Here is a 22,339-nt window from a genome sequence, read left to right on the forward strand (position 1 = left end):
TCTCTCTCCATTTTTTTTTTAAAAATCCAGTACTGTTTTAACATATGCCTCTAGGTTTATTTTATGGTAACCTCATTATGATAAAATATATTTAGGATATATGCAGAAAATGTCAGTGAAATATGACTGAATTTTTGTTTCACTTGAACGTTTTATAAGGGACTGAATGGCCCATGGGGCTATTAAATAGAGACAGCATTTGTATGTAGGATGATGGTATGAATATGGATTAACTTTTATTAGGGACATAAAATAGTCAGTGTTAGATGGCTTAGAAAAATTAACTTCTTAATATACAGAACAGATACAGTATGAGGTATAAACTTTTCTACACTGACCCATTAATGTCTAAACCCTGACATGGTGGAATGACCTCTGGAAATGAATGGTCTTCTATGCTTATTTAATCCTCATGTTCTGTATGAAGACTGCCAACAAAGATGTCGGTTGTAATAGTGGGTTTTTAAATTTACAAAATGTCAATTTATGCCTGGATTTAAACCACCAGTTCACTTCCCACAGCTCTCAGTTTGTGATGAGTATCAAATTTCATATTTAATTAAATTAAGCATCAGGATTTGTGATATTTCAGGGAAGGCATTTCCTCAGAACTTTGAAACATGAAATTCTGACTGTAAAATGTCAGCACACTAAATGTAATATGACTAAATCTAAAATTTTCAGAAGCACCTAAGTCCATTGACAGTCAATGGGGCTTATACACTTACAAGCCTATTTCCGTACTGAAATTTTGATTTAGGTGCTTTTGAAAATTTTACCCTTACTACCTTTATTAGTTGCAAGTGTAACAGACAACTATTACATTTTGCTCATTTTGTATGTTGGATTTTTTTTCATTAACTAATTTATGTCCTGTGCATGCTACTTTAGGTAACCTGGAGAATGGAGATGGGCATGAAAGTGCTGTTCTTGCAGTAGAACTGGCTCAGAGAGGATCTGAACTTCCTTATAGGTAAATCAAAGTTAGATTTTCTAATTATAAAACAGAAGTACTTAATGGTAAACAGGCACATGCAAAGTAAAGTTGACACCCAAGCCGTAATTACTCAGTACTCGAAACACACCACTAATCAGATTAATGCTATAAACATTTGGAAAGACAAATGCCTAAGTCCATACTTCCATATTTTCATAATCTTCTTAATATTTTATGTGATCTCTAATGATGCTAAAGGAGCCATGTCAAATGGTATCTGGACTTCATCTGGAAGTCATTTTTGCACCATATACTAGTCCTATAGTTTGTCTATTTGAATATTAATATTTTCAATATTTATAAATTAAGATTAATGCAGAAGTTTTTTTAGATTTTTTTTTATTTCAAATAAGTTTGGATTAAAATAAAAGTATTTTGCTCTTTATGGCTTCAGCATGTTAGTTTGAGTTACATGTACACATGGTGAATAGACTGTGGTCATTTGATCATTTCTACTTCTACAAATCTTGCTTATTAGTCTTTGAATTGAGCATTTTGTGTTCCTCTGGTTAATATTAGTGATCTTCTGTCTTTTTAACTAGAGTGGATGTCAGTCCTCCTGTTCAAGTGAATGCTTTAAGCAATATGTTGCCTTCAACCACTGTGCCAGAATCAATGACAATTAGTAAGTACTTGCTTGAACCATTTAGATTGACAGTATGTGCTTTTCAGAATTAGCTTTTCAAGCTCTACTGATAGTTTGCGCACTCGCTTTCTTTCGCTCTCTGAGACGTTTCCTGTGAGGCAAAGCCTTTGCTCTGATGAACACACAGTACTTCTCTTTTGACCTGCTGGCTATCACTGGGCATGAGAGTTCTGAGATGGTTCTGAATCGGCAGTTCCCACCTAGTGATACTGTGTTGCCAATGTGACACCAGCCTTTTTTCTCCAAAAACTACTCAAAATACTGTCATATTAGAGATGTCTTTAACAATTACCAGAGTAATTGTTTAATTTGATAAAATACCACAGAAGGGCTGGCGGAGAGCTGATCTTAAGCAGTATTTTTTGTTGAGATACTGTTTATTTTGCCTGACATCTAGCCAGAGTAGAAAACCCCTCCACTTCTCCCATTGCCACTCATTCTACTCATTCGATATGGAAAATACTTCAATCCTGCCATGATCACATATATGACTCTCAAGTATCAGAGGGGTAGCCGTGTTAGTCTGGATCTGTAAAAAGCAACAGAGAGTCCTGTGGCACCTTTAAGACTAACAGATGTATTGGAGCATAAGCTTTCGTGGGTGACATGCATCCGACGAAGTGGGCATTCACCCACGAAAGCTTATGCTCCAATACATCTGTTAGTCTTAAAGGTGCCACAGGACTCTCTGTTGCTTTTTATATGACTCTGACTCCTCTCCATACCTCTCCCATATTCCCACCCACTGCAGTGGAGTTAGAAGGGTTAACAGTTCTGAGGGATGAGGCTAGTAGAAGTTAGGTGAGGTGGGGAACTTATTTACATAGTCTCTAACCTTGCATCTCTGCAACCTCTTTAGAAAGGCTTTAAAAAAGTATCCTTGTTCTCCAGGCTTTATTATTCCCCAGTTACTTAAGAAGGGCAACTGTCTGGCTGGCTCTGCAGGCGGCTTTCCAGATGGGCTAGTGGACAGGGCCTGTTTCCTCAAACTCTGTCTTTATAACAGTATTTCATGATCACATTCAGGAGGACAGAAATAACAATCAAATTTCATCTGCAAAAATGTACAGTAGGTTCTGCTTAAGAGCAATCCTGATATTAGCAGCTTCCAATTAATGGCAACATATTGTGGGGAACCAATCTCGTGCTATTAACATTAATGTTAATGGAATTTGGATATAGGCAATGGCATACAGCTTATCAGTAAGGCTAAGATTTTGTCACAGGTAGTTTTAGTAAAAGTCACAGGCAGGTGGCAGGAAATAAACAGTATCCCCGATAATGTCACAGCTAACCTGGTGGCTGAACTCTGTGACTTTGTCCTCACCCACAACTATTTCACATTTGGGGATAATATATACCTTCAAGTCAGCGACACTGCTATGGGTACCCGCATGGCCCCACAGTATGCCAACATTTTTATGGCTGACTTAGAACAACGCTTCCTTAGCTCTCGTCCCCTAACGCCCTTACTCTACTTGCGCTACATTGATGACATCTTCATCATCTGGACCCATGGAAAAGAATCCCTTGAGGAATTCCATCATGATTTCAATAATTTCCATCCCACCATCAACCTCAGACTAGATCAATCCACACAAGCGGTCCATTTCCTGGACACTACTGTGCTAATAAGCGATGGTCACATAAATACCACCCTATACCGGAAACCTACTGACCGCTACACTTACCTACATGCCTCCAGCTTCCATCCAGGACACACCACACGATCCATTGTCTACAGCCAAGCTCTAAGATATAACCGCATTTGCTCCAATCCCTCAGATAGAGACAAGCACCTACAAGATCTCTATCAAGCATTCTTAAAACTACAATACCCACCAGCTGAAGTGAAAAAACAGATTGACAGAGCCAGACGAGTACCCAGAAGTCACCTCCTACAAGACAGGGCCAACAAAGAAAATAACAGAACACCACTAGCTGTCACCTTCAGCCCCCAACTAAAACCTCTCCAGCGCATCATCAGAGATCTACAACCTATCCTGAAAGATGATCCTTTACTCTCACAGATCTTGGGAGACAGACCTGTCCTCGCTTACAGACAACCCCCCAACCTAAAGCAAATACTCACCAGCAACCACACATCACTGAACAAAAACACTGACCCAGGAACCTATCCTTGTAACAAAGCCCGATGCCAACTCTGTCCACATATCTATTCAAGTGACATCATCATAGGGCCTAATCACATCAGCCGTACCATCAGGGGCTCGTTCACCTGCACATCTACCAATGTGATATATGCCATCATGTGCCAGCAATGCCCCTCTGCCATGTACATTGGCCAAACCGGACAGTCTCTACGCAAAAGAATTAATGGACACAAATCTGACATCAGGAATCATCATACTCAAAAACCAGTGGGAGAACACTTTAACCTGTCTGGCCATTCTATGACAGACCTGCGGGTGGCTATCTTAAAACAGAAAAACTTCAAAAACAGAGTCCAACGAGAGACTGCTGAGCTGGAATTGATATGCAAACTAGACACAATCAACTCAGGATTAAATAAAGACTGGGAATGGCTGAGCCATTACAAACATTGAATCTATCTCCCCTTGTAAGTATTTTCACACTTGCTTCTTATCAAACTGTCTGTGCTGAGCTATCTTGATTATCACTTCAAAAGTTTTTTTTCTCTTACTTAATTGGCCTCTCAGAGTTGGTAAGACAACTCCCACCTGTTCATGCTCTCTGTATGTGTGTATATATATCTCCTCAATATATGTTTCACTCTATATGCATCCGAAGAAGTGGGTTGTAGCCCACGAAAGCTTATGCTCTAATAAATTTGTTAGTCTCTAAGGTGCCACAAGTACTCCTGTTCTTTTTGCGGATACAGACTAACACGGCTGCTACTCTGAAACAGGAAATAAACAGAAATTCATGGAAGCCCACAACCTGTCCATGGGGCGGGGGGGAGAGGCGGGACTGCCCAAGCTCTGCTATTGGGAGGAGGGGAGGGAGCTGGCTTCCCAAGCCCTGTCCGAGCAACCCCCCCCCCCCCAACCTCTTGAAACTTATCATCAGAAGCAAGCTTCCCACAGACCAGGCCACACCAATTTAAAGTGGTACCAGACCCTGCCACACAGGAAAATGATATAAGACAGAAACACCCGATCACCTATGAACACTTTTCCCAAAGCAATCACTCTATATCTGACCTATCAGTCCTCATCGTCAAAGGAAACCTGTGCAACACTTTCAAAATACAAGTCTGGGAGCTTAAATTCATTGCTCTGCTAGACACTAAAAATCATGGACTGAACAGAGACGCAGGCTTTATGGCATATTACAGCAATCTGTAACCCACTAACCCCCTCTTTTTGTCCTATGACTGCAGAGGTGTTAATGGGCCACTTTACCTTGGATGGTCCCTTACAATATGTGCTAATTACTTATGCTAAACAGTCTGTTCCACCTTGTATTTTGCTGTGATGCTGGGTGTACCTTTCCCTGACCTGAAGAAGAGCTCTGTGTGCCTTGAAAGCTTGTCTCGCTCAGCCACAGAAGTTGGTCCAATAAAAGATATTACCTCATCCACCTTGTCTCTCTAAGTATTAGTTTTCGTGGGTAAGAACCTCACTTCTTCTTACCCACGAAAGCTTATGCTCCCAATACTTCTGTTAGTCTTAAAGGTGCCACAGGACCCTCTGTTGCTTTTTACAGATTCAGACTAACACGGCTACCCCTCTGATACTTAAGTATTAGTTGTGTATCGTGGGTTTGTACATGTATTTTATGCCAGAGAATGTCTGTTCATGTTATTGCTAAAATAATTTAAATGTAATTATTTTATTACTTCGGCTGAAATATAGAAAGTCAAGCTGGAAACTGTGCCTTCCTGCATTATTTTGTGAATTGTGGATTAGGAGCTGTAATATTTATAGCAACATAGAACAATTGGTCACCGCTAGGGGGAGCAGTTGGTCTTTGAAATTGATTTCCAGCCTATGGAATTATGTCCAGTTAATCTACTATAAAATTAAAAAAGTTAAAATTGACTATGATCTGCATTTCAGTGGTTATTTAGCCTTTTCTGGCTAAGATGAAAGCTAACATTTAACATTAAAATGAATTTTCCATTACTGTTTTTTTGTTTGAGAGAAGAGATAGATCATAGTAAATAATTTAAAAGCTGTGGATCTGTTCAATAAATATTTTTTGTTGTCAACATTTTTCTTAAGATGCGACTGATTAGTCATGAATATTTGTATAAATATTGATGGCAGTCTGTTTTTTGTTAATGTTCAACTCAGATGTTTTCTTTTTTAGGATTTGTTATTATAGGTCTTTAAGTTTTATTGGCATCTGTACTGGGGGGGGGGAGAGTTCAATATTACAGAAAAGATTTTTAGTGCTGGCTTTTGCTCTTGTTATAATCTGAAGAATGGTTTCTAAACCGTGAGGATTCTAGCTTGTTGCATAGCAACACAATTCTAAACACATAGCAGACATACAAAATGAAATAGAATAGTGCAGTAATAAAAGCCATAAGGCCTCCAATGACAAGTAGCTTTCTACAGTTATATTTTTAAAGATAACAATTATAAAATGAAACATGAATTGAACTCAATTTTGTTGCATATGCTATATACTGTCTCTATTCCTTTTCCTTTGATCTTATAGCACCAGCCTTATCTCTGTTCCCCTGACATGCAGTCTGGTCACTGATGGTATGAGAACTGTGTTTGCTACCTGGTGTTTATAAAGCAATGTGCATCTTAACAGCACCTGCATCATGATAAGTGCCATATAAAAAGTCCCCAAACCCTATAAATAAATAAAATTTTAAAATAAACACCATGCGTGAAATCCTAGCTCCATTGAACTTAGTGGCAAAACTTTTTTTCCCTTTGCCTCCAACTCTGTGTTCTCCTTCTGCTTTCATTTAAAAAAAATTTGAACTACTGTTTAATTCTATAAAACGTTGGGGAACAATTTATGTGAAAGACACTATTTAGAATAAAGCTTATATTCTGCAAAGAGAACCATACAGATGGACCTCCACTGAAGTAGTGTAGCTCTGTGAAAGCACAAGGCTCTGCCTCTTTTCAGGATCAAGGTCCAAGGTGGTTCTGTATTTATTTTCCACAAAAGAGTCTAATCTTAAATATATATATAAATTTAATGTCCGGTCAAGCTTTTTAAATGAGAAAAATACTCTTCATTGTTTTCCTGCCAGTTATTCTTTCTGTCATTCGTATAGGCATCTCTATGGAAAGTGAGAATATCACAAGTCTTGAAGAGCACTTTTGTAGATACTAGTATAATAGAAATGTGTGCTAGGCAGAGGTGCTTCCACAGTTATCAAAGTGGATCTGATTCAAGCCTTTTCTGGTTAGTGTACTATGTTCAAATTTTTTCCATGCAACTCTTCTTCAGATTCAGATGTAGGTAATTCCTGATGATAAAGATCTCTGTTCCTAGTTTATTATTAATGTCTTTCTTTCTTCAGTTTTTTTTAATTGTACTTGTCTGTCACTTTAGAGTCAAGGTAGGTGAGGTGATATCTTTTATTGGACCATCTTATGTTGGTGAGAGGGACCAAGCTTTTTGAGCCACAGAGAGTTCTTCTTCAGGTGTGGCTTGAAAGCTCCTCTTTCTCACCAACAGAAGTTGGTCCAATAAAAGATATCACCTCACCTACCTTGACTCTAAAGTGACAGACAAGTACAAGTACTCAGAGTATGTATTAATACCTGAGGGAGCAAACAACTGTGCATATCTCTCTATCAGTGTTATAGAGGGCGAACAATTTATGAGTTTGCCCTGCATAAACTTTATGCAGGGTAAAACGGATTTATTTGGGTTTAGACCCCATTGGGAGTTGGGCATCTGAGTGCTAAAGACAAGCACACTACTGTGAGCTGTTTTCAGGTAAACTTGCAGCTTTGGGACAAGTGATTCAGACCCTGGGTCTATGTTTGAGCAGACTGGAGTGTCTCGCTCAGCAAGACGGGGTGCTGGAATCCTGAGCTGGCAGGGAAAACAGGAGCAGGGGTAGTCTTTGCACATCGGGTGGCAGCTCCCAAGGGGGTTTCTGTGACCAGTGGAAGCTTGAGCAAAGCAAACTATGGGGAAGGGAGCTTGAAGCTCTTGGATCAGCAGACAGCTGACCATTCAGGCTTCAGCTCCTGGCTTTGGGGCTCAGGCTTCCACTTTCTGCCCTGGGCTCCTGTGAGTCTAATGTCGGCCCTACTTGGCAGACCCCCTGAAACCTGCTTAAGGCCCCCAGTGGAGAATTCTGCACTCAGGGATTGTGGGCTATTCCAGCATCTATTTCAACAACTTCAAAAACAGTTGAGCAAAAGTATCACATCCTTCCTAAGGGATTTGATTATTTCTATTCACGACTGTCACTGTCATCTCTTGTAACTGCAGCAAATGATCAGTCCAAGCATTTACAAATCTGCACCTCAAGAGAACAATCCCAAAAAATTAGATCTCTTTGGTCATAAAGTGTATTTTTCGGCTTCTGTTCTAGTTAGAATTGCAAACTACTTAGACGTGCAGACCAAATACAATTGTATTCAGTGGGACAAAGAAGCAGCTTTTTCTAGCAAGCCACTCCCTGTCCTAATAGAGGACTTTAAATCAATTTGTTCAGAGGGTCAGCTCGTTGCCAGAAGCAGCCTTCAAGCAGCCTTAGACTCCGTAGACTCAGGGGCTAGATTTGGTAAAATAAAATATTAGCCTGTTTATAAATAACTTGAGCCCTGCTTTTTTATGAATTTGTTTTCTTGTAGCAGTGTATTTAACCTGTATAATCTGAGAGGTTCAAATACTATTTCAGTTAATCCTATTCTCACAAATTGTGTTCTTCCATCATACGTGTATCCTTTAATCAAACTCTGTTAAATTTTCAGGCTTTTGCTATGAATATCAAAATCATCTTTGCTGAATAAATGAGCTAGGTGGAAGGGATGCAAGTTGAGGCAGAATTTGGTTCCAAATGTGTCTTACAAAATGTAAACTGGCTTTGTATACTTTCAAAGTTCAGCCCTATGCTTTTAAAGCTTTTTAAGCATCAAGGAAGCAGTTCCCTGAAAGTTTATTCCGCTTTCCATACAAGGCTTTTTTTTTTTTTTTTTTTTTTTTAAACTTTAGTTTCAGTGCATTTATATTGTTCCATTTCTGAAGATGGCAATAACCTCTAAATCCCTCTTCATTATCTGAATTAGTCCCTTACCAGTAATACTCATCTTCAAGGGGAAAATAGTATGAAATTACATTTCTTACTGCTGGGGGAATTCTGTGCCACTGCACGTGCACATAATTAATGGCGCTAGAACAGAGCAGCAGCTCCCAGCAGAAAATAACTTCTGCAGTTCTGCCTTATGCTCACCGGAGGGCATTGTGGTGCTAGAACACAGCAGCTCCCAGCCAGCGAGGGAAGAAAAAGAGCCTACCTTCTTTACAGTGCCTGTCGGGCCAGGTCAGGAGACGGGGGCTATGGAGAGACGACAGCGTGGGGCTGCTGGGGGAGTCAGACAGGGGCTCATAAGGGCTAGTGGGGGAGGACAGACTGGGACGGGGCTGAATGGGAGTGGAGGCACAGGGCCACGGGGAGGGAGGTGCAGGGCCACATGGGCAGAGGGGGAGCAGAGCTACAGGGGGAAGGGGGGTGGCTGAGTGGGGGCACAGAGACACATGGGGATGGGGGAAGAGGTGCAGGGCCACATAGGAACAGGGGAGTGTCTGAGTGGGGGTGGAGGGACACGTGGACAGGAGTTGCAAGGACAGATGGGGATGGGGCATATGTGCATGACTGAATGGGAGAGGCTAAGGGTCAGCCAGAGTCTGCATGGGAGAAGCTCCCTAACAGTTCTTCCCCGCCCCCCCTACCCCCCCAAAACCTGTTCCATACGTTTCCCACTCATACCCAACAACCCTACAAGTTCACACCCAGACTTCTTCCCAGCAATTACTTCCCTCTCCCTCAGCTCCTCCATTACCCCTGATTCCCCCAAGCCTTTGCAGTGCTTCTGAGGGGTGCGGGAAATATGGTTCTGTATTGTAGTTTAAATGAATTATTACTCAGAGTTCTGTATTAATATGCCTAGTAAGGAATCTGTTTGTCAAAAAACATTTTCTGAAACTTTTTTGTTGTCTGTATTGTTACAGACATATTTGCTAGCAGGTATTTTGAAATATATGACTAAAAATAATTGAAACTGCTGTGATTATATTGTGTTATTTTGACAGATTAAATATGCAGAATTTTTCAGAATTTGAAAACATTGCTTGCAGAATTTTTAATTTTTTGTTGCTGAATTTTAATTTTTTTGCCACAGAATTCCCCCAGGAGTAATTTCTCAAAGTGCTTCATTTGATATACTTCCTGATCAAATTAGAGTTTATTCAGCCATAGTTGGTGCAATAATGGCAGTTTGTTCAGATTGTAGTCTCTTAATATGTTAAGGACTCTCTTAAAATAACGAGGAGTCCTTGTGCATCTTAGAGACTAACAAATTTATTTGCGCATAAGCTTTTGTGAGCTAGAACCCACTTCATCAGATGCATGGAGTGGAAAATACAGTAGCAGGTGTGTGTGTGTGTGTGTGTGTGTGTGTGTATATATATATATATATATATATATATATACATACACACAGTACATGAAAAGATGGGAGTGGTAAGGCAACTCCCATCTTTTCATGTACTATGTATATATATACCTGCTCCTGTATTTTCCACTCCATGCATCTGATGAAGTGGGTTCTAGCCCAAGAAAGCTTATGCCCAAATAAATTTGCTAATCTCTAAGGTGCCACAAAGACTCCTCGTTGTTTTTGCTGATACAGACTAACACGTCTACCACTCTGAAACCTCTCTTAAAATAGTTATAATGCAACTTGGATGATGCATTACAGAGTGATGCTGAATTCATCCCGCCCATGATAATACAGATGTTGCTTTTACTTACTTCAGGATGTGATTGTGTTAATTCAGACACTTGTTGTGTTGTACACTTTTTAAACCATATTAACGCAGGGCTGGATTCTACCACCTCTTCTCCCATTGAATATTGTTTGTTTCACAAGTAATTTGGCAGGATCTGGTCCATAGTTAGCAATGCCAGTTAATTAGTATTAGTATCTGCTATTTACTAAACACCAATTTTTCACTGCTGGAAAAAGGCAACTATTACGACAGTAGAATCTCTCTAAGCTGCCTTCAAATTGGCACTCGCCCCACGGGTTGAGTGCTGAGTGTCATAATTGCAGAGTTTTAAAAATCTAATAGTTGAATGCTGTAGTAAGGCCTCATGATACTAACACTTGATTATTTTCACAAAGTGCTGTAGCTTATTTCTATTAGTGCATCATAAAGTAGCCTATTAAATCTAACCTATAGTAATTGGAATAAATGAACAAAGCACCTGTTTGTAATGTGGTGTACTTGTGCTTTTATTTTGTTTTCACTTTCTTGCTAATGAGTCTGAGTTGTTAATATCAGATACCAAGAGGCAGAAACATCTAGAGAATATTTTGTCTGTCTATTGTAGGTTTGGTGCTCACTCATGCATTACACTGCTCTTCTAACAGTAGTTTTAGCAGTACAAAAGAAAGTTCTTTTTTGAGTTATGTTGTCCACACAAATTCCACTTATGGTGCCGTACAAGGCAAGATTCTTTTGGCCTGCATTACCTGTTGGAATCTATGTGATCAACACATCTCAAAGATCCACAGTTGCTGTAGGGAAAGTAACCATTATTCCTCTGTGGAACTAATGGACTGCAAAATGCTTCCACCCTGGTTGTGAATTTGATTAATAATGTGGGCAAACCCACAGTCAGTGAAGCAAGTATTATCTCCATCATTTCATCTGACCATTTCTCCCAGCCTACCAACACTCTTTCTTGGTTGAATTGCAGTCAACTAGCTCTCATCTAGCCCGAGTGTTGGGTAGACAATGGGAAAATTATTGAATGAACAGTCCAGGACTAATGGAAAAACATGCTGAGTCAGCATCTTGATGGTACTGCAACCCAAACAAACTATCTTCTAGCTACTTAACATACACATTGAACAGGAGGAGTGACAATAGAACCCTATAGTATACCCTACATGAGAGAACCCTCTGGGCAGCTTAGCAGTCAACGAGCACTACTTGTTTATTCCTCAGAGAGACAAATCCAAGTGTTACTTCATTTGTCTGCTGGTTTCCATAGGTGAGTCCTATTTTGTGGTCAGAGTTATCAGAGATTGATGTATCTGATTGTATAAGTATAAACATTTAATCTTTGTCCATCACTGGAAGGATGGAGCTCTTTACATGTTATTTTGCATAGGTACCATGGAAAACTAAGACATAGGTCTGATTAAAAAAAACAGTGCAAGTATGAAGAGTGCTAAGAAAAAATATGTAGGTGAAGTGAAAACTGAACAAGTACAAAGTAGAGAGAGACAAGTTGCTTTCTCATCCTAGAATAAAATGCACAGTACAAATCATAAACCAATTAGTTTAGCTTAATTGAAAGCGCAGACGACCTGCTGACATCATCTGCTTTCGTTACTTTTAATAACAGTTGGCAAATTTATTGTATTGATAAACCCATGAGTATTTCTCTTGCTGGTTTTCTGGGGGGATATTAAATTCAACATCTTTGCAAAAATCCTCTTATTTAAAAAAATCCCACCCTGGTTTGTTTAATCATGTATGCAAAATTAGTAATAAAAAGATCAGCAGTAAAAAGGTGTGTGGAATGTATTCCCTGAAGTTCTATATGTATTACTTAGCTTCCTCAGTTTTTCAATGATTAATTGCCATATAGTAAACCTGAGAGTTGCTGTTGATCACTTCAGAAATATTAAAGCTGCAGCACAAAGTAGAAGTCAAAGTGGAGAGAAGCCCAGGTCAAATTACAGCACTACTAACTGGCATTGCATCATTTCTTAAACCAATGGTAAACGGCATTTACTTCAATGAAGAATTCCATTGTGACTTCTTGTAGGAGTATATGCTCAGCAGTGTGATTAAGGGCTGCATGGTTTAGCCCTTAGTGATTAGTATTGACCTGTATTAGTGGTATTTGCAAACCTGTAAAAGAAATGACTGTTAAACTTTGGTTTGAGATTTAAAATAGGCTTAAATGTACTACACCACTACCTCGATATAACGCTGTCCTCGGGAGCCAAAAAATCTTACCGCATTATAGGCGAAACCGCGTTATATTGAACTTGCTTTGATCCACTGGAGTGCGCAGCCCCCCCCTCCCCCAGAGCACTGCTTTACCGCGTTATATCCAAATTCGTGTTATATTGGGTCGCATTATATCGAGGTAGAGGTGTATAATGAATATATGTGGGTTATTGAAGGACATAAATCCACACCGTGTAGAGGTCAAGCATAGGAGTTTATTACACACAGCGCTGGCGGAGTGTCACCTGGCTTATTAGGCTCAGAGACACTGTCAATCAATTGATTACAATAGAATATATAGTTTTTCCATGGGCGGGGGAAAGTGACGGGGTAGGCAGTTCCACACCCCGGGATAGGTTTTGCAGCAAGACAAGATAGCACATTAGCCAATGGTTAAAAGGTTACATAATGTCTCCGCCTATGGTCTCAAGTTAGCAAGTTAACATTTAATTAATACTTTGATAAAATGTTATTTGTATAAAATATATATGTTAAATTCAGATTTGGGGTCCATAGAAATGGAGCAACTCCTTTTGATTGTCCAACAGGTACATTCCTAGGGGTTAAAGCAAAGAAACAGTGAAAGTACATGACAATACAGATTGTCTCCTTTATGTCTTAAGGCAGGGCATTGGTCCCTTGGAAGGGAGGTGGAAGGATGCCATATCTTATACCGACATGTGCCAATTTTCTTAAACTCAAGGTTGGATCTGTGGGAAGAACGTTCCCTACAGAAGAGACTGACACAATAGGAACAGGGATCCTTTGTTCAATCTGAAACATTGGATGAAACATAATTATTCAGTTATTGCTTCAACATCTGGCATTTCTACTGACCAAGCATATCTTAGCAAAGGCAACGTTATCTTGTTTACCCCAGCTTTCTCTTAGCTGATCACTATTTGCTAAGCCTCTGGTCTCCAGACCAAACTCTGGACTTTGGGTCTGGAAAAGAGCTGGCACAAGCCATATACCAGGTTGTTATATAAAATGCACATGGATTTTAACCCTTCAGTTATGATTGGGGCAGTAGATCTAACTTATTTAGTTTCATGCTTTATTTGGTAAATAAATATTCTGTGTGCGATCCAGGCATGTAATTTTTACATCGGCATGCCAGTTTGTTGTCAGTGCTCCCTATAAGCTTGGCTGTGGGTGGAAATTATCGTGGGCACAAGGATACCCATTCCCTGTTGATAGCTCTCTATGTCCTTGGGGCATAGGCATGTTGTTCAGTTTTATATTCTAACTTATTCAGAATATTTACAAGTTTTCACCTCTGAGCGCCACATTTTTACATTTGCTGAGCCAACACAACTGTGTGTTAAGTACAATTGTGTGTATGGTATCACAAGTAAACAAAGTATTTCACTAAGCAAAGGGTTGTAACTTCATAAACTTACTTAGCTGTTTCCCCTTCACCTGTCCCTTAAAGCATCTGCCCTCTAGCTCAGTGCTTCCTAAACTGTGAGGCATGGCTTCCTCAGAGAGCCATGAAGGATTCATGGGGGAGCCCCAAGTGTTTGGGGAACAAATTAATTGATGTGCCCATCTTTGTTTCTTCTATGAAAGAGAAACCGGGGCAGCTGTAGCTGTGCTTCAGTTGCACCCACAGCAGCCAGGCCTGGATGTGCATGCATCTCATGTGGTTGGGAACGGGGCCAGCACCTGGGTCCTATTCTACCTGCCAGAAGCCATGGGAGCTCCCCGATGGGAAGCCTCAAGACTGCTGGGAGGGGTAAGGATTGAGAGGTTGGGAGGCTGCTGTGAGGGAGCCTGGCCAGAACCTGTGAGCTGCTCCTGCTGCCAGAATCTGTGCAGTTCCTCGTGGTCCCAGAGAATGGCAGGAAGTCTTAAGTCGCCAAGGAGGGGTAAAGAATGTGGGGGGCAGAGTGGTCCTCTTGCTGGGAGGGAGTCCCACCACTACTCGGGTCCCATTCTGCCTGCTGTGCCTTTTTACCAGAACCCACAACAGCTCCTCTTGGCACCAAGAATCGTCAGGAAACCTCAAGCCAGGAGAGAGGGTAAGGGTTTGGGGGTGGGGGTGGGGGAAAGCCAGGCTGTTCTTGTCCAGCTTGGCAGGGGATTGCAGCGTGAGGAATGAGGGAAAGGGGAGCCTGTGCCACAGGAGTGACCCATTGGTGCTCTCCTGCCTGCTTCGGGCTACAATGGCAATTCCCTCCTGGGGATCCACTAGGTGTGACTGCCACTGCACTGACCAAAAGTCTGACCCTTCATGCTTGGTTTCTGTCAGATGGGCTTTGACCACTTTCAATTTCAGTTTCACTGTGAAGTCAGGTGGTTGTCACATGGGAAAGTGACTTCAAATTGGATGATGAAATCAGAGTTTTCCTCTTTGGGAAAACAGACCTGGAAGATTATATGTTTAATGTGAAATACTTGACTACGTTAGCTTACTTGGTGGATGTATTCGGCAAATTGAATGGGCTGAACCTAACATTTCAAGGTAGGAATACATACAGATATGAAAGAGAAAATCGGGAGATTGAAGAAGAAGCTTTGTCTTTGGAGTTAACTCCCTTTTCAGCGTGTTATCAGACTTTAAACAAGAGAGTGAAAGTGATCAAAATATTATTGAAGTCCAAATATTAACTTGTTTGTATGTTATTTCCATTCTAATGAATATTTTCCTGGAGTTGAACATGAATCTCCAGATACCAATTAGATTCAGAATGCGTTCTCAGTAAGAGTTTACTCCATTCCAACCTTAAATATTTTGGCTCAAGAAAATCTCTTAGAATTGTCAAATGATCATGTGCTGAAGACCAAGTGTTCAAATCTGATGAACCAGGAATTCTGGGTTTCTGTTAAAGGAGAATACAAAGAATTCAGTGATGAAGCTATGGAAGTGGTGCTTTCAGACCTGGAAAATGATTTACCTCTGGTGCTATGAGCGAGTCAACCAACCTATGCAATTTAAAGCAGGTCCATTCTTCTCACTAAAATTTTAAGTATCAGGGGGTAGCCGTGTTAGTCTGTATCTACAAAAACAACAAGGAGTCTGGTGGCACCTTAAAGACTAACAGATGCATCCGAAGAAGTGAGGTTTTTACCCACGAAAGCTTATGCCCAAATAAATCTGTTAGTTTTTAAGGTGCCACCAGACTCCTTGTTGTTTTTACTAAAATTTTAGTGTCTGAACATCAGAATAATCCATGTTTTCAAAATATAATTTAAAAAGCCTAGATCATATTATGTAATTAAACTGTGTATGTAATTGTATAAAGTTGCAAAAATGTCCAAACTCTGATGTCCCTCTTGAATCTAGTGTCCTGAATTGGTTAAAAAGAAAGATATTTGTTTGTGGGGAACCACCAAGTTTTAAAATATCTGTAAGGAAGCTGCAGTACTAAAAAATTTGGGAATCTGCTCTAGCTCCACTGTCAAGCCCACTTGAAATAAACACAAACCTCAAGGTTGGTTAAAATGGAGTCAAAGAATACGGTAACCTTAATTTCGTGTGTAGTTACAATTTTGTAATTTGGTTATGTTTTGCAGCTGAGCTCGGTTTGCTTAGCATTGAGAAGGGAAGGACAGAGAAGGAGGTGCAGTTTCCTTGATTGTACATGGCTTAATACATAGACCTTCTTCTGTGTTGGACTAAAATGCTGACTTCCTTTATGGCTGTTGGGAGAGTCAGGAAAAAGGGGGCGAATATGCAGTGGTGACATTCTGGCCATTTTGACTGGGTGCCTGGTGACTGGGTGTATCTATACCTGTGTAGTGGTCATCTTGGTGGCCATAAAGGCAGTGTTCTGATTTCTTTCCCCCACTCTTAGGGTATGTCTATACTTACTTCCTGGTCCGGATGTAAGCGATCGATCTTCTGGGATCGATTTATCACGTCTTGTCTAGACGCGATAAATCGATCCCGGATCGATCCCGGAAGTGCTTGCCGTCGCCGCCGGTACTCCAGCTCAGCGAGAGGAGTACGCGGCATCGACGGGGGAGCCTGCCTGCAGCGTCTGGACCCGCGGTAAGTTCGGACTAAGGTACTTCGAATTCAGCTACGTTATTAACGTAGCTGAATTTGCGTACCTTAGTCCGAAGTGGGGGGGTAGTGTGGACCAGGCCTTATTCTAGTCATTGCCTTTATTCTTTCTGTAAGGATACTGAGCCACAGATGAATCTGTTAACTATGGGTTGGAAGACACAGGGCACACCAAGTCACTAATTTCCTGTAACATATGCTGTGTTTAGGTTTCCTTTTTCTGTATACTCATGCCTCACAGCTTTTAGACCTACTCTTTTTTTTTTATTTAAATATGTAACCCTTGTGAGGGGGTCTGTGGCCTCCAACCCTGGTACAGTTTGTTCAGCAAATTGGCTACCCTTCTGCAACAGCCTGAGAAAAGCCAACCATTAAGAGCTAAAGGGTGCTTAGATTTAGGAAGGTTCAAGCTTTCAGGACAAGAGATGGCCTGTTTGTACAATGACATTTAAGTGACTATGTGTGGCCTATAGGATAACCCAGAGTGGTGTACTGTGTGTTGGTACTGTGGGTTCATTTGTTGATTGAGAGGGATGAATTAAGACAAGCACTCTCCTAAAGTTAAATTTAGGACCTGCCTTCCGACATTATTTAATACATTAAAGTTATGAATGATTAAACCAATTTCCCTTAAATTGTTTTGTCCTTAGACAGCTAATACCTATTTAGTTTTCTGAAATGAATCTGATGAATAAGACTTCTGTTTTTTTCCACAAAATTGTAATAATTTTTAGTGGAAAACATTTTTCAAAAGATCCCCAAATTCTTGCTGTACTTTATATTAGCAATGAAATAGTGAAACTGGAAGTTAACGATTACCAAGAGACCTATTGATTGATAAGTGCAATACACAGTCATTTCTTTATATTGTATTTTTCTGGATGTCTTGCACAAGTTACTCATGCTCCCACAATTGCTGTTTTTTCTTTTTCTTCTAATTGGGCGTGACTGCTCGTTTGCAAGCCTAACCATGTTTAAAATCCATTTAGGAAAACTTTTAGCCACTTAAAACTTATATAGTTGTATATTTAAAAAGAAATTCCCTAGATGCATAATTGTGATTGGCTGCACTTTTGGAATGCTATTTTTAACTCTAAACGAAGATCAGTGTCCAAATTATTATTTCTTCATAGCGCACACAGAATAAAAGTGTGTTGCAACTTTGCTGGCTGCATCCAGCTCTTCCCCCCCCCTTATTCTCAGAAACTAGAATGCAGTATTCTAAATTAGGTTTCATTTATAATTTTTATGCTCCGCATATAAGTCTCTATAACTTCTAATAAAGGTGAAGGGGTCTCTTCACATAGATTGACTGAAGATTAAATCTGCACTGCACCATTTTGATTGACATCCCAGTTTGAAACTGCATGGCTGTTCAGTATGTAAATGGAATTAACAGAAAGGGAAAAGGTGTGACATAATGAATCATGTTTGTAATTTGTGAAAATGAATTAAACTGCATTTCTCACCCATTCTTCCATTTACTTTAAATAGGGAGACATTTTCATTTTTAAAAAGGGCAGCTTTTGAAAAAGTATTGTATTTGATAAGTGTTATTTTTTAGTTTAAAATGCAGGGATAGACTAAAATAATTGAAATATGTAAGATAATTTATTTAGCTTCATTTGGCAAACTTTAGTACTTGATATAAAAAAATAAAATCCAAATGACCAACTTAGCTGTGTGAGAGAAACTAAAACCAAGTAAGAGGGATGTACATTTGTGAAAAGTAAAGGTATTGGAATCCTTAGAGAAAAGGGTTTTATATGGACACCATATTTCAGTAGATTTGATCTCCCCCCTCAATAAGAGTTGCTAGTACCTTAGACTAATGTGTACCTTACTGACAACGATTCTTAGTATGATGGCTGTCTTTATGACTCTTAATACCTGGATATTATTTTTCTTGCTATTGCAAGTGGCACAAACAACATATGTATTGGTAAGGATATTGAGACGTTCAAGATACTGAAACAATACATCTGTGTTATGGGTTGAAGGGAAATAAATGTTTTGCTAAGATTATTGCATTATTTTATATGGGATCAAAAGTAGTCAAATTTTGGAAATGGCATATCTAGTTTTTGCAATTATTTATCTGATACTGGATTTTATTGGCCATTTTGAGGTCCAGTAAGAACGGTTGCTGATCGTATTTCATGGAAGATCAGCAGAAATCTTCGATAATACAACCTCAGTATGATCATTTTTCAGGTTTTTTCCTGATATAACTATTTAAAAGCATTTATTGGATGTAACGGGATTGTCTATTGTGGGGGCTGTGCTTATCCCTATCTCCATTTAAAAGAACATTATCACTGTAGTTGAGTTTCTTTTGCTGTATCTGCTCTCCAAGGGGTGAAACATGATTCTGATGTTTGCAGTTTTAGTTCTCAACATTCACTTGCAGTGTTCAGTGGTTAGATTAGAGAATGGAGTTATAAAAAAAACCTAATTTAAGTCTGTTGTACTTTACCATTAGTGGACGGCAGAGTGAGTAGGCTTCCCATTTACTACCCCAAATGCTAAGTCCGAGAAATGTTGCTTGAAAAATATGTTCATGTACATGTTCTAAACAGATTGAGGTAGCTGGTGAGCTGTGACAACTGCTTACTGTGCAAAACTTGCTCATTTCCCTTACCTGCTCCTCCCCTTTTGTTTCTCCTTCTGCCTTCTGTTTGTTTTGTGTGATTTTTGCATTTTATCATAAACCAAGATTGTAAACTCCTTTGATGTCTGACTTGTCTTTTTACGTCACATCTGTATAGTGCCTGTGACAGTGGGGCCTTGATCCCTGATAGGGGGTCTCTAGGCACCACTAATAAAAACAACAATAATAAGAAAATGTTTCTATCTACCTATAGTCTTGTAATTACAACTCGTTCATTTAGATCATTTTTCCTTTTGGGTATGAAGGTTGAGTCATTCAGAGAAGCTGATGATATGAAAATTTGCATTAATATTTGCCATGAAGAAATAAAGCAGTTCCCAGAAAAATCCCAATTTACATTTACAATGAAACTGTAAAACAGTGTTACATTTGTAGTTAGCATGGTAGTTCTGCTCCTTTTACATGATTAGAAACCAGCTGATTAACCGGCACCTAGTGTGTACAGGGTTTAGAACCTCTTTGTGCTTAGCTACATGGAAACAGAACTACATCTTTAGGGAAAATTGTCATTTTATAAACTGAATTAGAAAAGTGAATAGTACAGAAATCTGAAGGCTTACTCCTTTTTTCTATAAATATTTAAGTAGTGTACCAGAAAGGTTTTATTACTAAAATGTGGTAATTTGTTGGATCACTTAAAATGTTGTATTACTATTTCAAAGCTCAGAGTATGTGAACAAACTACCGTAGGCAGAGCTGAAGCCTGCAGAGCTATAGGATTTTCAGTGAGATTACAGGTGAAGACAGATGAAGCTGCCTCACTAAATGTACTGATTTAGACAAAGATCTTTTAAATCGAACTTTTTTAGGGTAATTTATTATGGAGATAATTTATTAGGCTAGCTTTGAACTTATTTATAAATACATAAATGTTTCTGCCTTTCCTGTTACTGCATTGTGCGTAATATGGACAAGTTTAGAGCTTCACAGTTGGATCTTAAAGCCGCTGAAAAACGAATGTAAACAAGAATGCAGATATGAGAATAAATATTATTTCTGAGTTTTCAGAAATAAGTAGTAAATCTTCTTATTCTCCCCCAGCCCTGTCCATATTAGTAGCTAATTGACATTCTGACTTGAAGTTGTGCAAATGTAAAAAAAAAACCCATGTCTTAGAAAGCATTGTTTGAGGGGTAAGGAGAGCATAATTTAAATATATACGCTCCACCTTGCATCCTCCCCAAACAATAGTTTGTGTGTGTGTGTGTGAGAGAGAGAGAGAGAGAGAGAGTAAGTAAGTAAGTAATTAAAAAGGTGCATAGGCAATGAGACAGGCCCTGTCGAAAAAATAGTATGTGATCAGGTAATGTCTCATAATGTATACTCAGAAATGGGCCAGAAATTTTTTTTATTTCACAAGCAACCTTAATTCTTGCATTTCTGAACTGTCGTCTTGTAATGGAAAGTATTAAGCAACCTTAACGATAGGCATTGCTGTGAGTGCAACCTATAATTTAGGCATATTTTGTATCCTTTTGCGGATTAGTAGTATTATGAAGGCCGATACTTGATAGAAACATGCAAAAGTGACTGTCCAGAGAGAAGATAGATTTATCTTCTTAGACAAGGTCAGTTTGGAAAACAAAACCTTTAAACTTTGCTTTCATATCTTAGTTAAAAAATGGAGCCCGGACTATATTGTGGTAAGAAAAATAAACAGATGGGATGTGCATTGCATATTGATAGGATAGGATTTGTGGTTTGACACTTCAATTGCAAAGCTAATATAGTACTTTAATTTAGAAAAAATAAATGTAAAGTAATTCTTTGTGCTTGCTGAAATTGATTATTTGCTCTATAGTGTTGTCTTTTGAGTTAAAATTAAAACAAATCATAATGGAAAGAGGTATAATCCACACAATTTCATTTGGATTTTGGCTTTTAAATAGACCTTCTGAGCTTAACTCATAAAGGCAAGAGTAGAGTTGATTCTGTATGAATGTTTAACCATTTAGGGACAAATTTTGAAACATTTACTCATGTTGGGTAGTACCTTTCTCCACAGGTAGTCCCACTGAAGTCACTATTTTGTAACTGAGTGACTGCTTGCTGAGTAAGGTACTATCCAATGTGAGTAAAGGTTTCAGAATCTGACCCTCTTTAAAGGTTAACTCTTTCTCTATATGCTTTGCTCTGCAGCTTTTAATAATAGAATGTAGCTTTATATCAAAACGTTTGTATCCCATAAAGGTAATAAGATTGGATTATAGTTGGTTATGTCAGATTTTGTGGGTGTAGACAAATTCCTTTTCTTTAAAACTCCTTCAAACTATTTCTGTTTTCTGCCTTGTCCCATGTTTTAATGAGTTGAGAGACATCTGTTGTGATTTTTTCTTGTGAGTCAATCTAGCTTTCAATTCCCAGCAGATGTTTTCACTTTCCAGATTGGTTAAAATTTTAAAAAGCTGTGAAGTGCCTAAGTCACTTTTGAAAATAGGATATAACTTCCTAAGTCACTTAGGGTATGTCTACACTGCAGTGTACAGCCATGGCAGCTGACTGGGGCTAAGGGGCTGTTTAATTGTGGGACCCTGCGAGGTGGGCGGATCCCAGAGCCCAGGCTCCAGCCCAAGCATGAGTGTCTACACCGCAATTAAATACCCTTTAGCCCAAGTCAGCTGGCAGGGGTCAGCCACAGGTTTTTTAATTGCAGTGTAGACATGCCCTTAGGGTACATCTATGCTGCAGTGTAAGCCCAGGCTCAGACTCAGGCTTAAACTCTAGCCCCCCTTCCGTCTACACACAAATCTCTTGGACTTGGGCTTGGACCCAGGTCCTAAAACCCTATGAGGGTGGAGGTTTCAAGCCTGAGTCAAGGCAGGACTCAGGGTTCGAGCCCTATCC

General features: G+C 39.4%; 1 protein-coding gene across 1 annotated transcript in view; it reads left to right on the forward strand.

Moving 5' to 3' along the window:
- Window positions 1-22,339, forward strand: part of SNX29 (sorting nexin 29) — a 509,283-nt gene that overhangs the window by 68,333 nt on the left and 418,611 nt on the right. Inside the window, exons 10-11 of the mRNA XM_065411740.1 lie at window positions 892-973; window positions 1,540-1,622. Of these exons, the coding sequence (XP_065267812.1) occupies window positions 892-973; window positions 1,540-1,622 (165 nt within the window). The remainder of the gene's footprint in view (window positions 1-891; window positions 974-1,539; window positions 1,623-22,339) is intronic.

This window comes from Emys orbicularis, chromosome 10 (assembly GCF_028017835.1).
Source record: "Emys orbicularis isolate rEmyOrb1 chromosome 10, rEmyOrb1.hap1, whole genome shotgun sequence".
In the NCBI taxonomy this organism is placed as follows: domain Eukaryota; kingdom Metazoa; phylum Chordata; order Testudines; family Emydidae; genus Emys; species Emys orbicularis.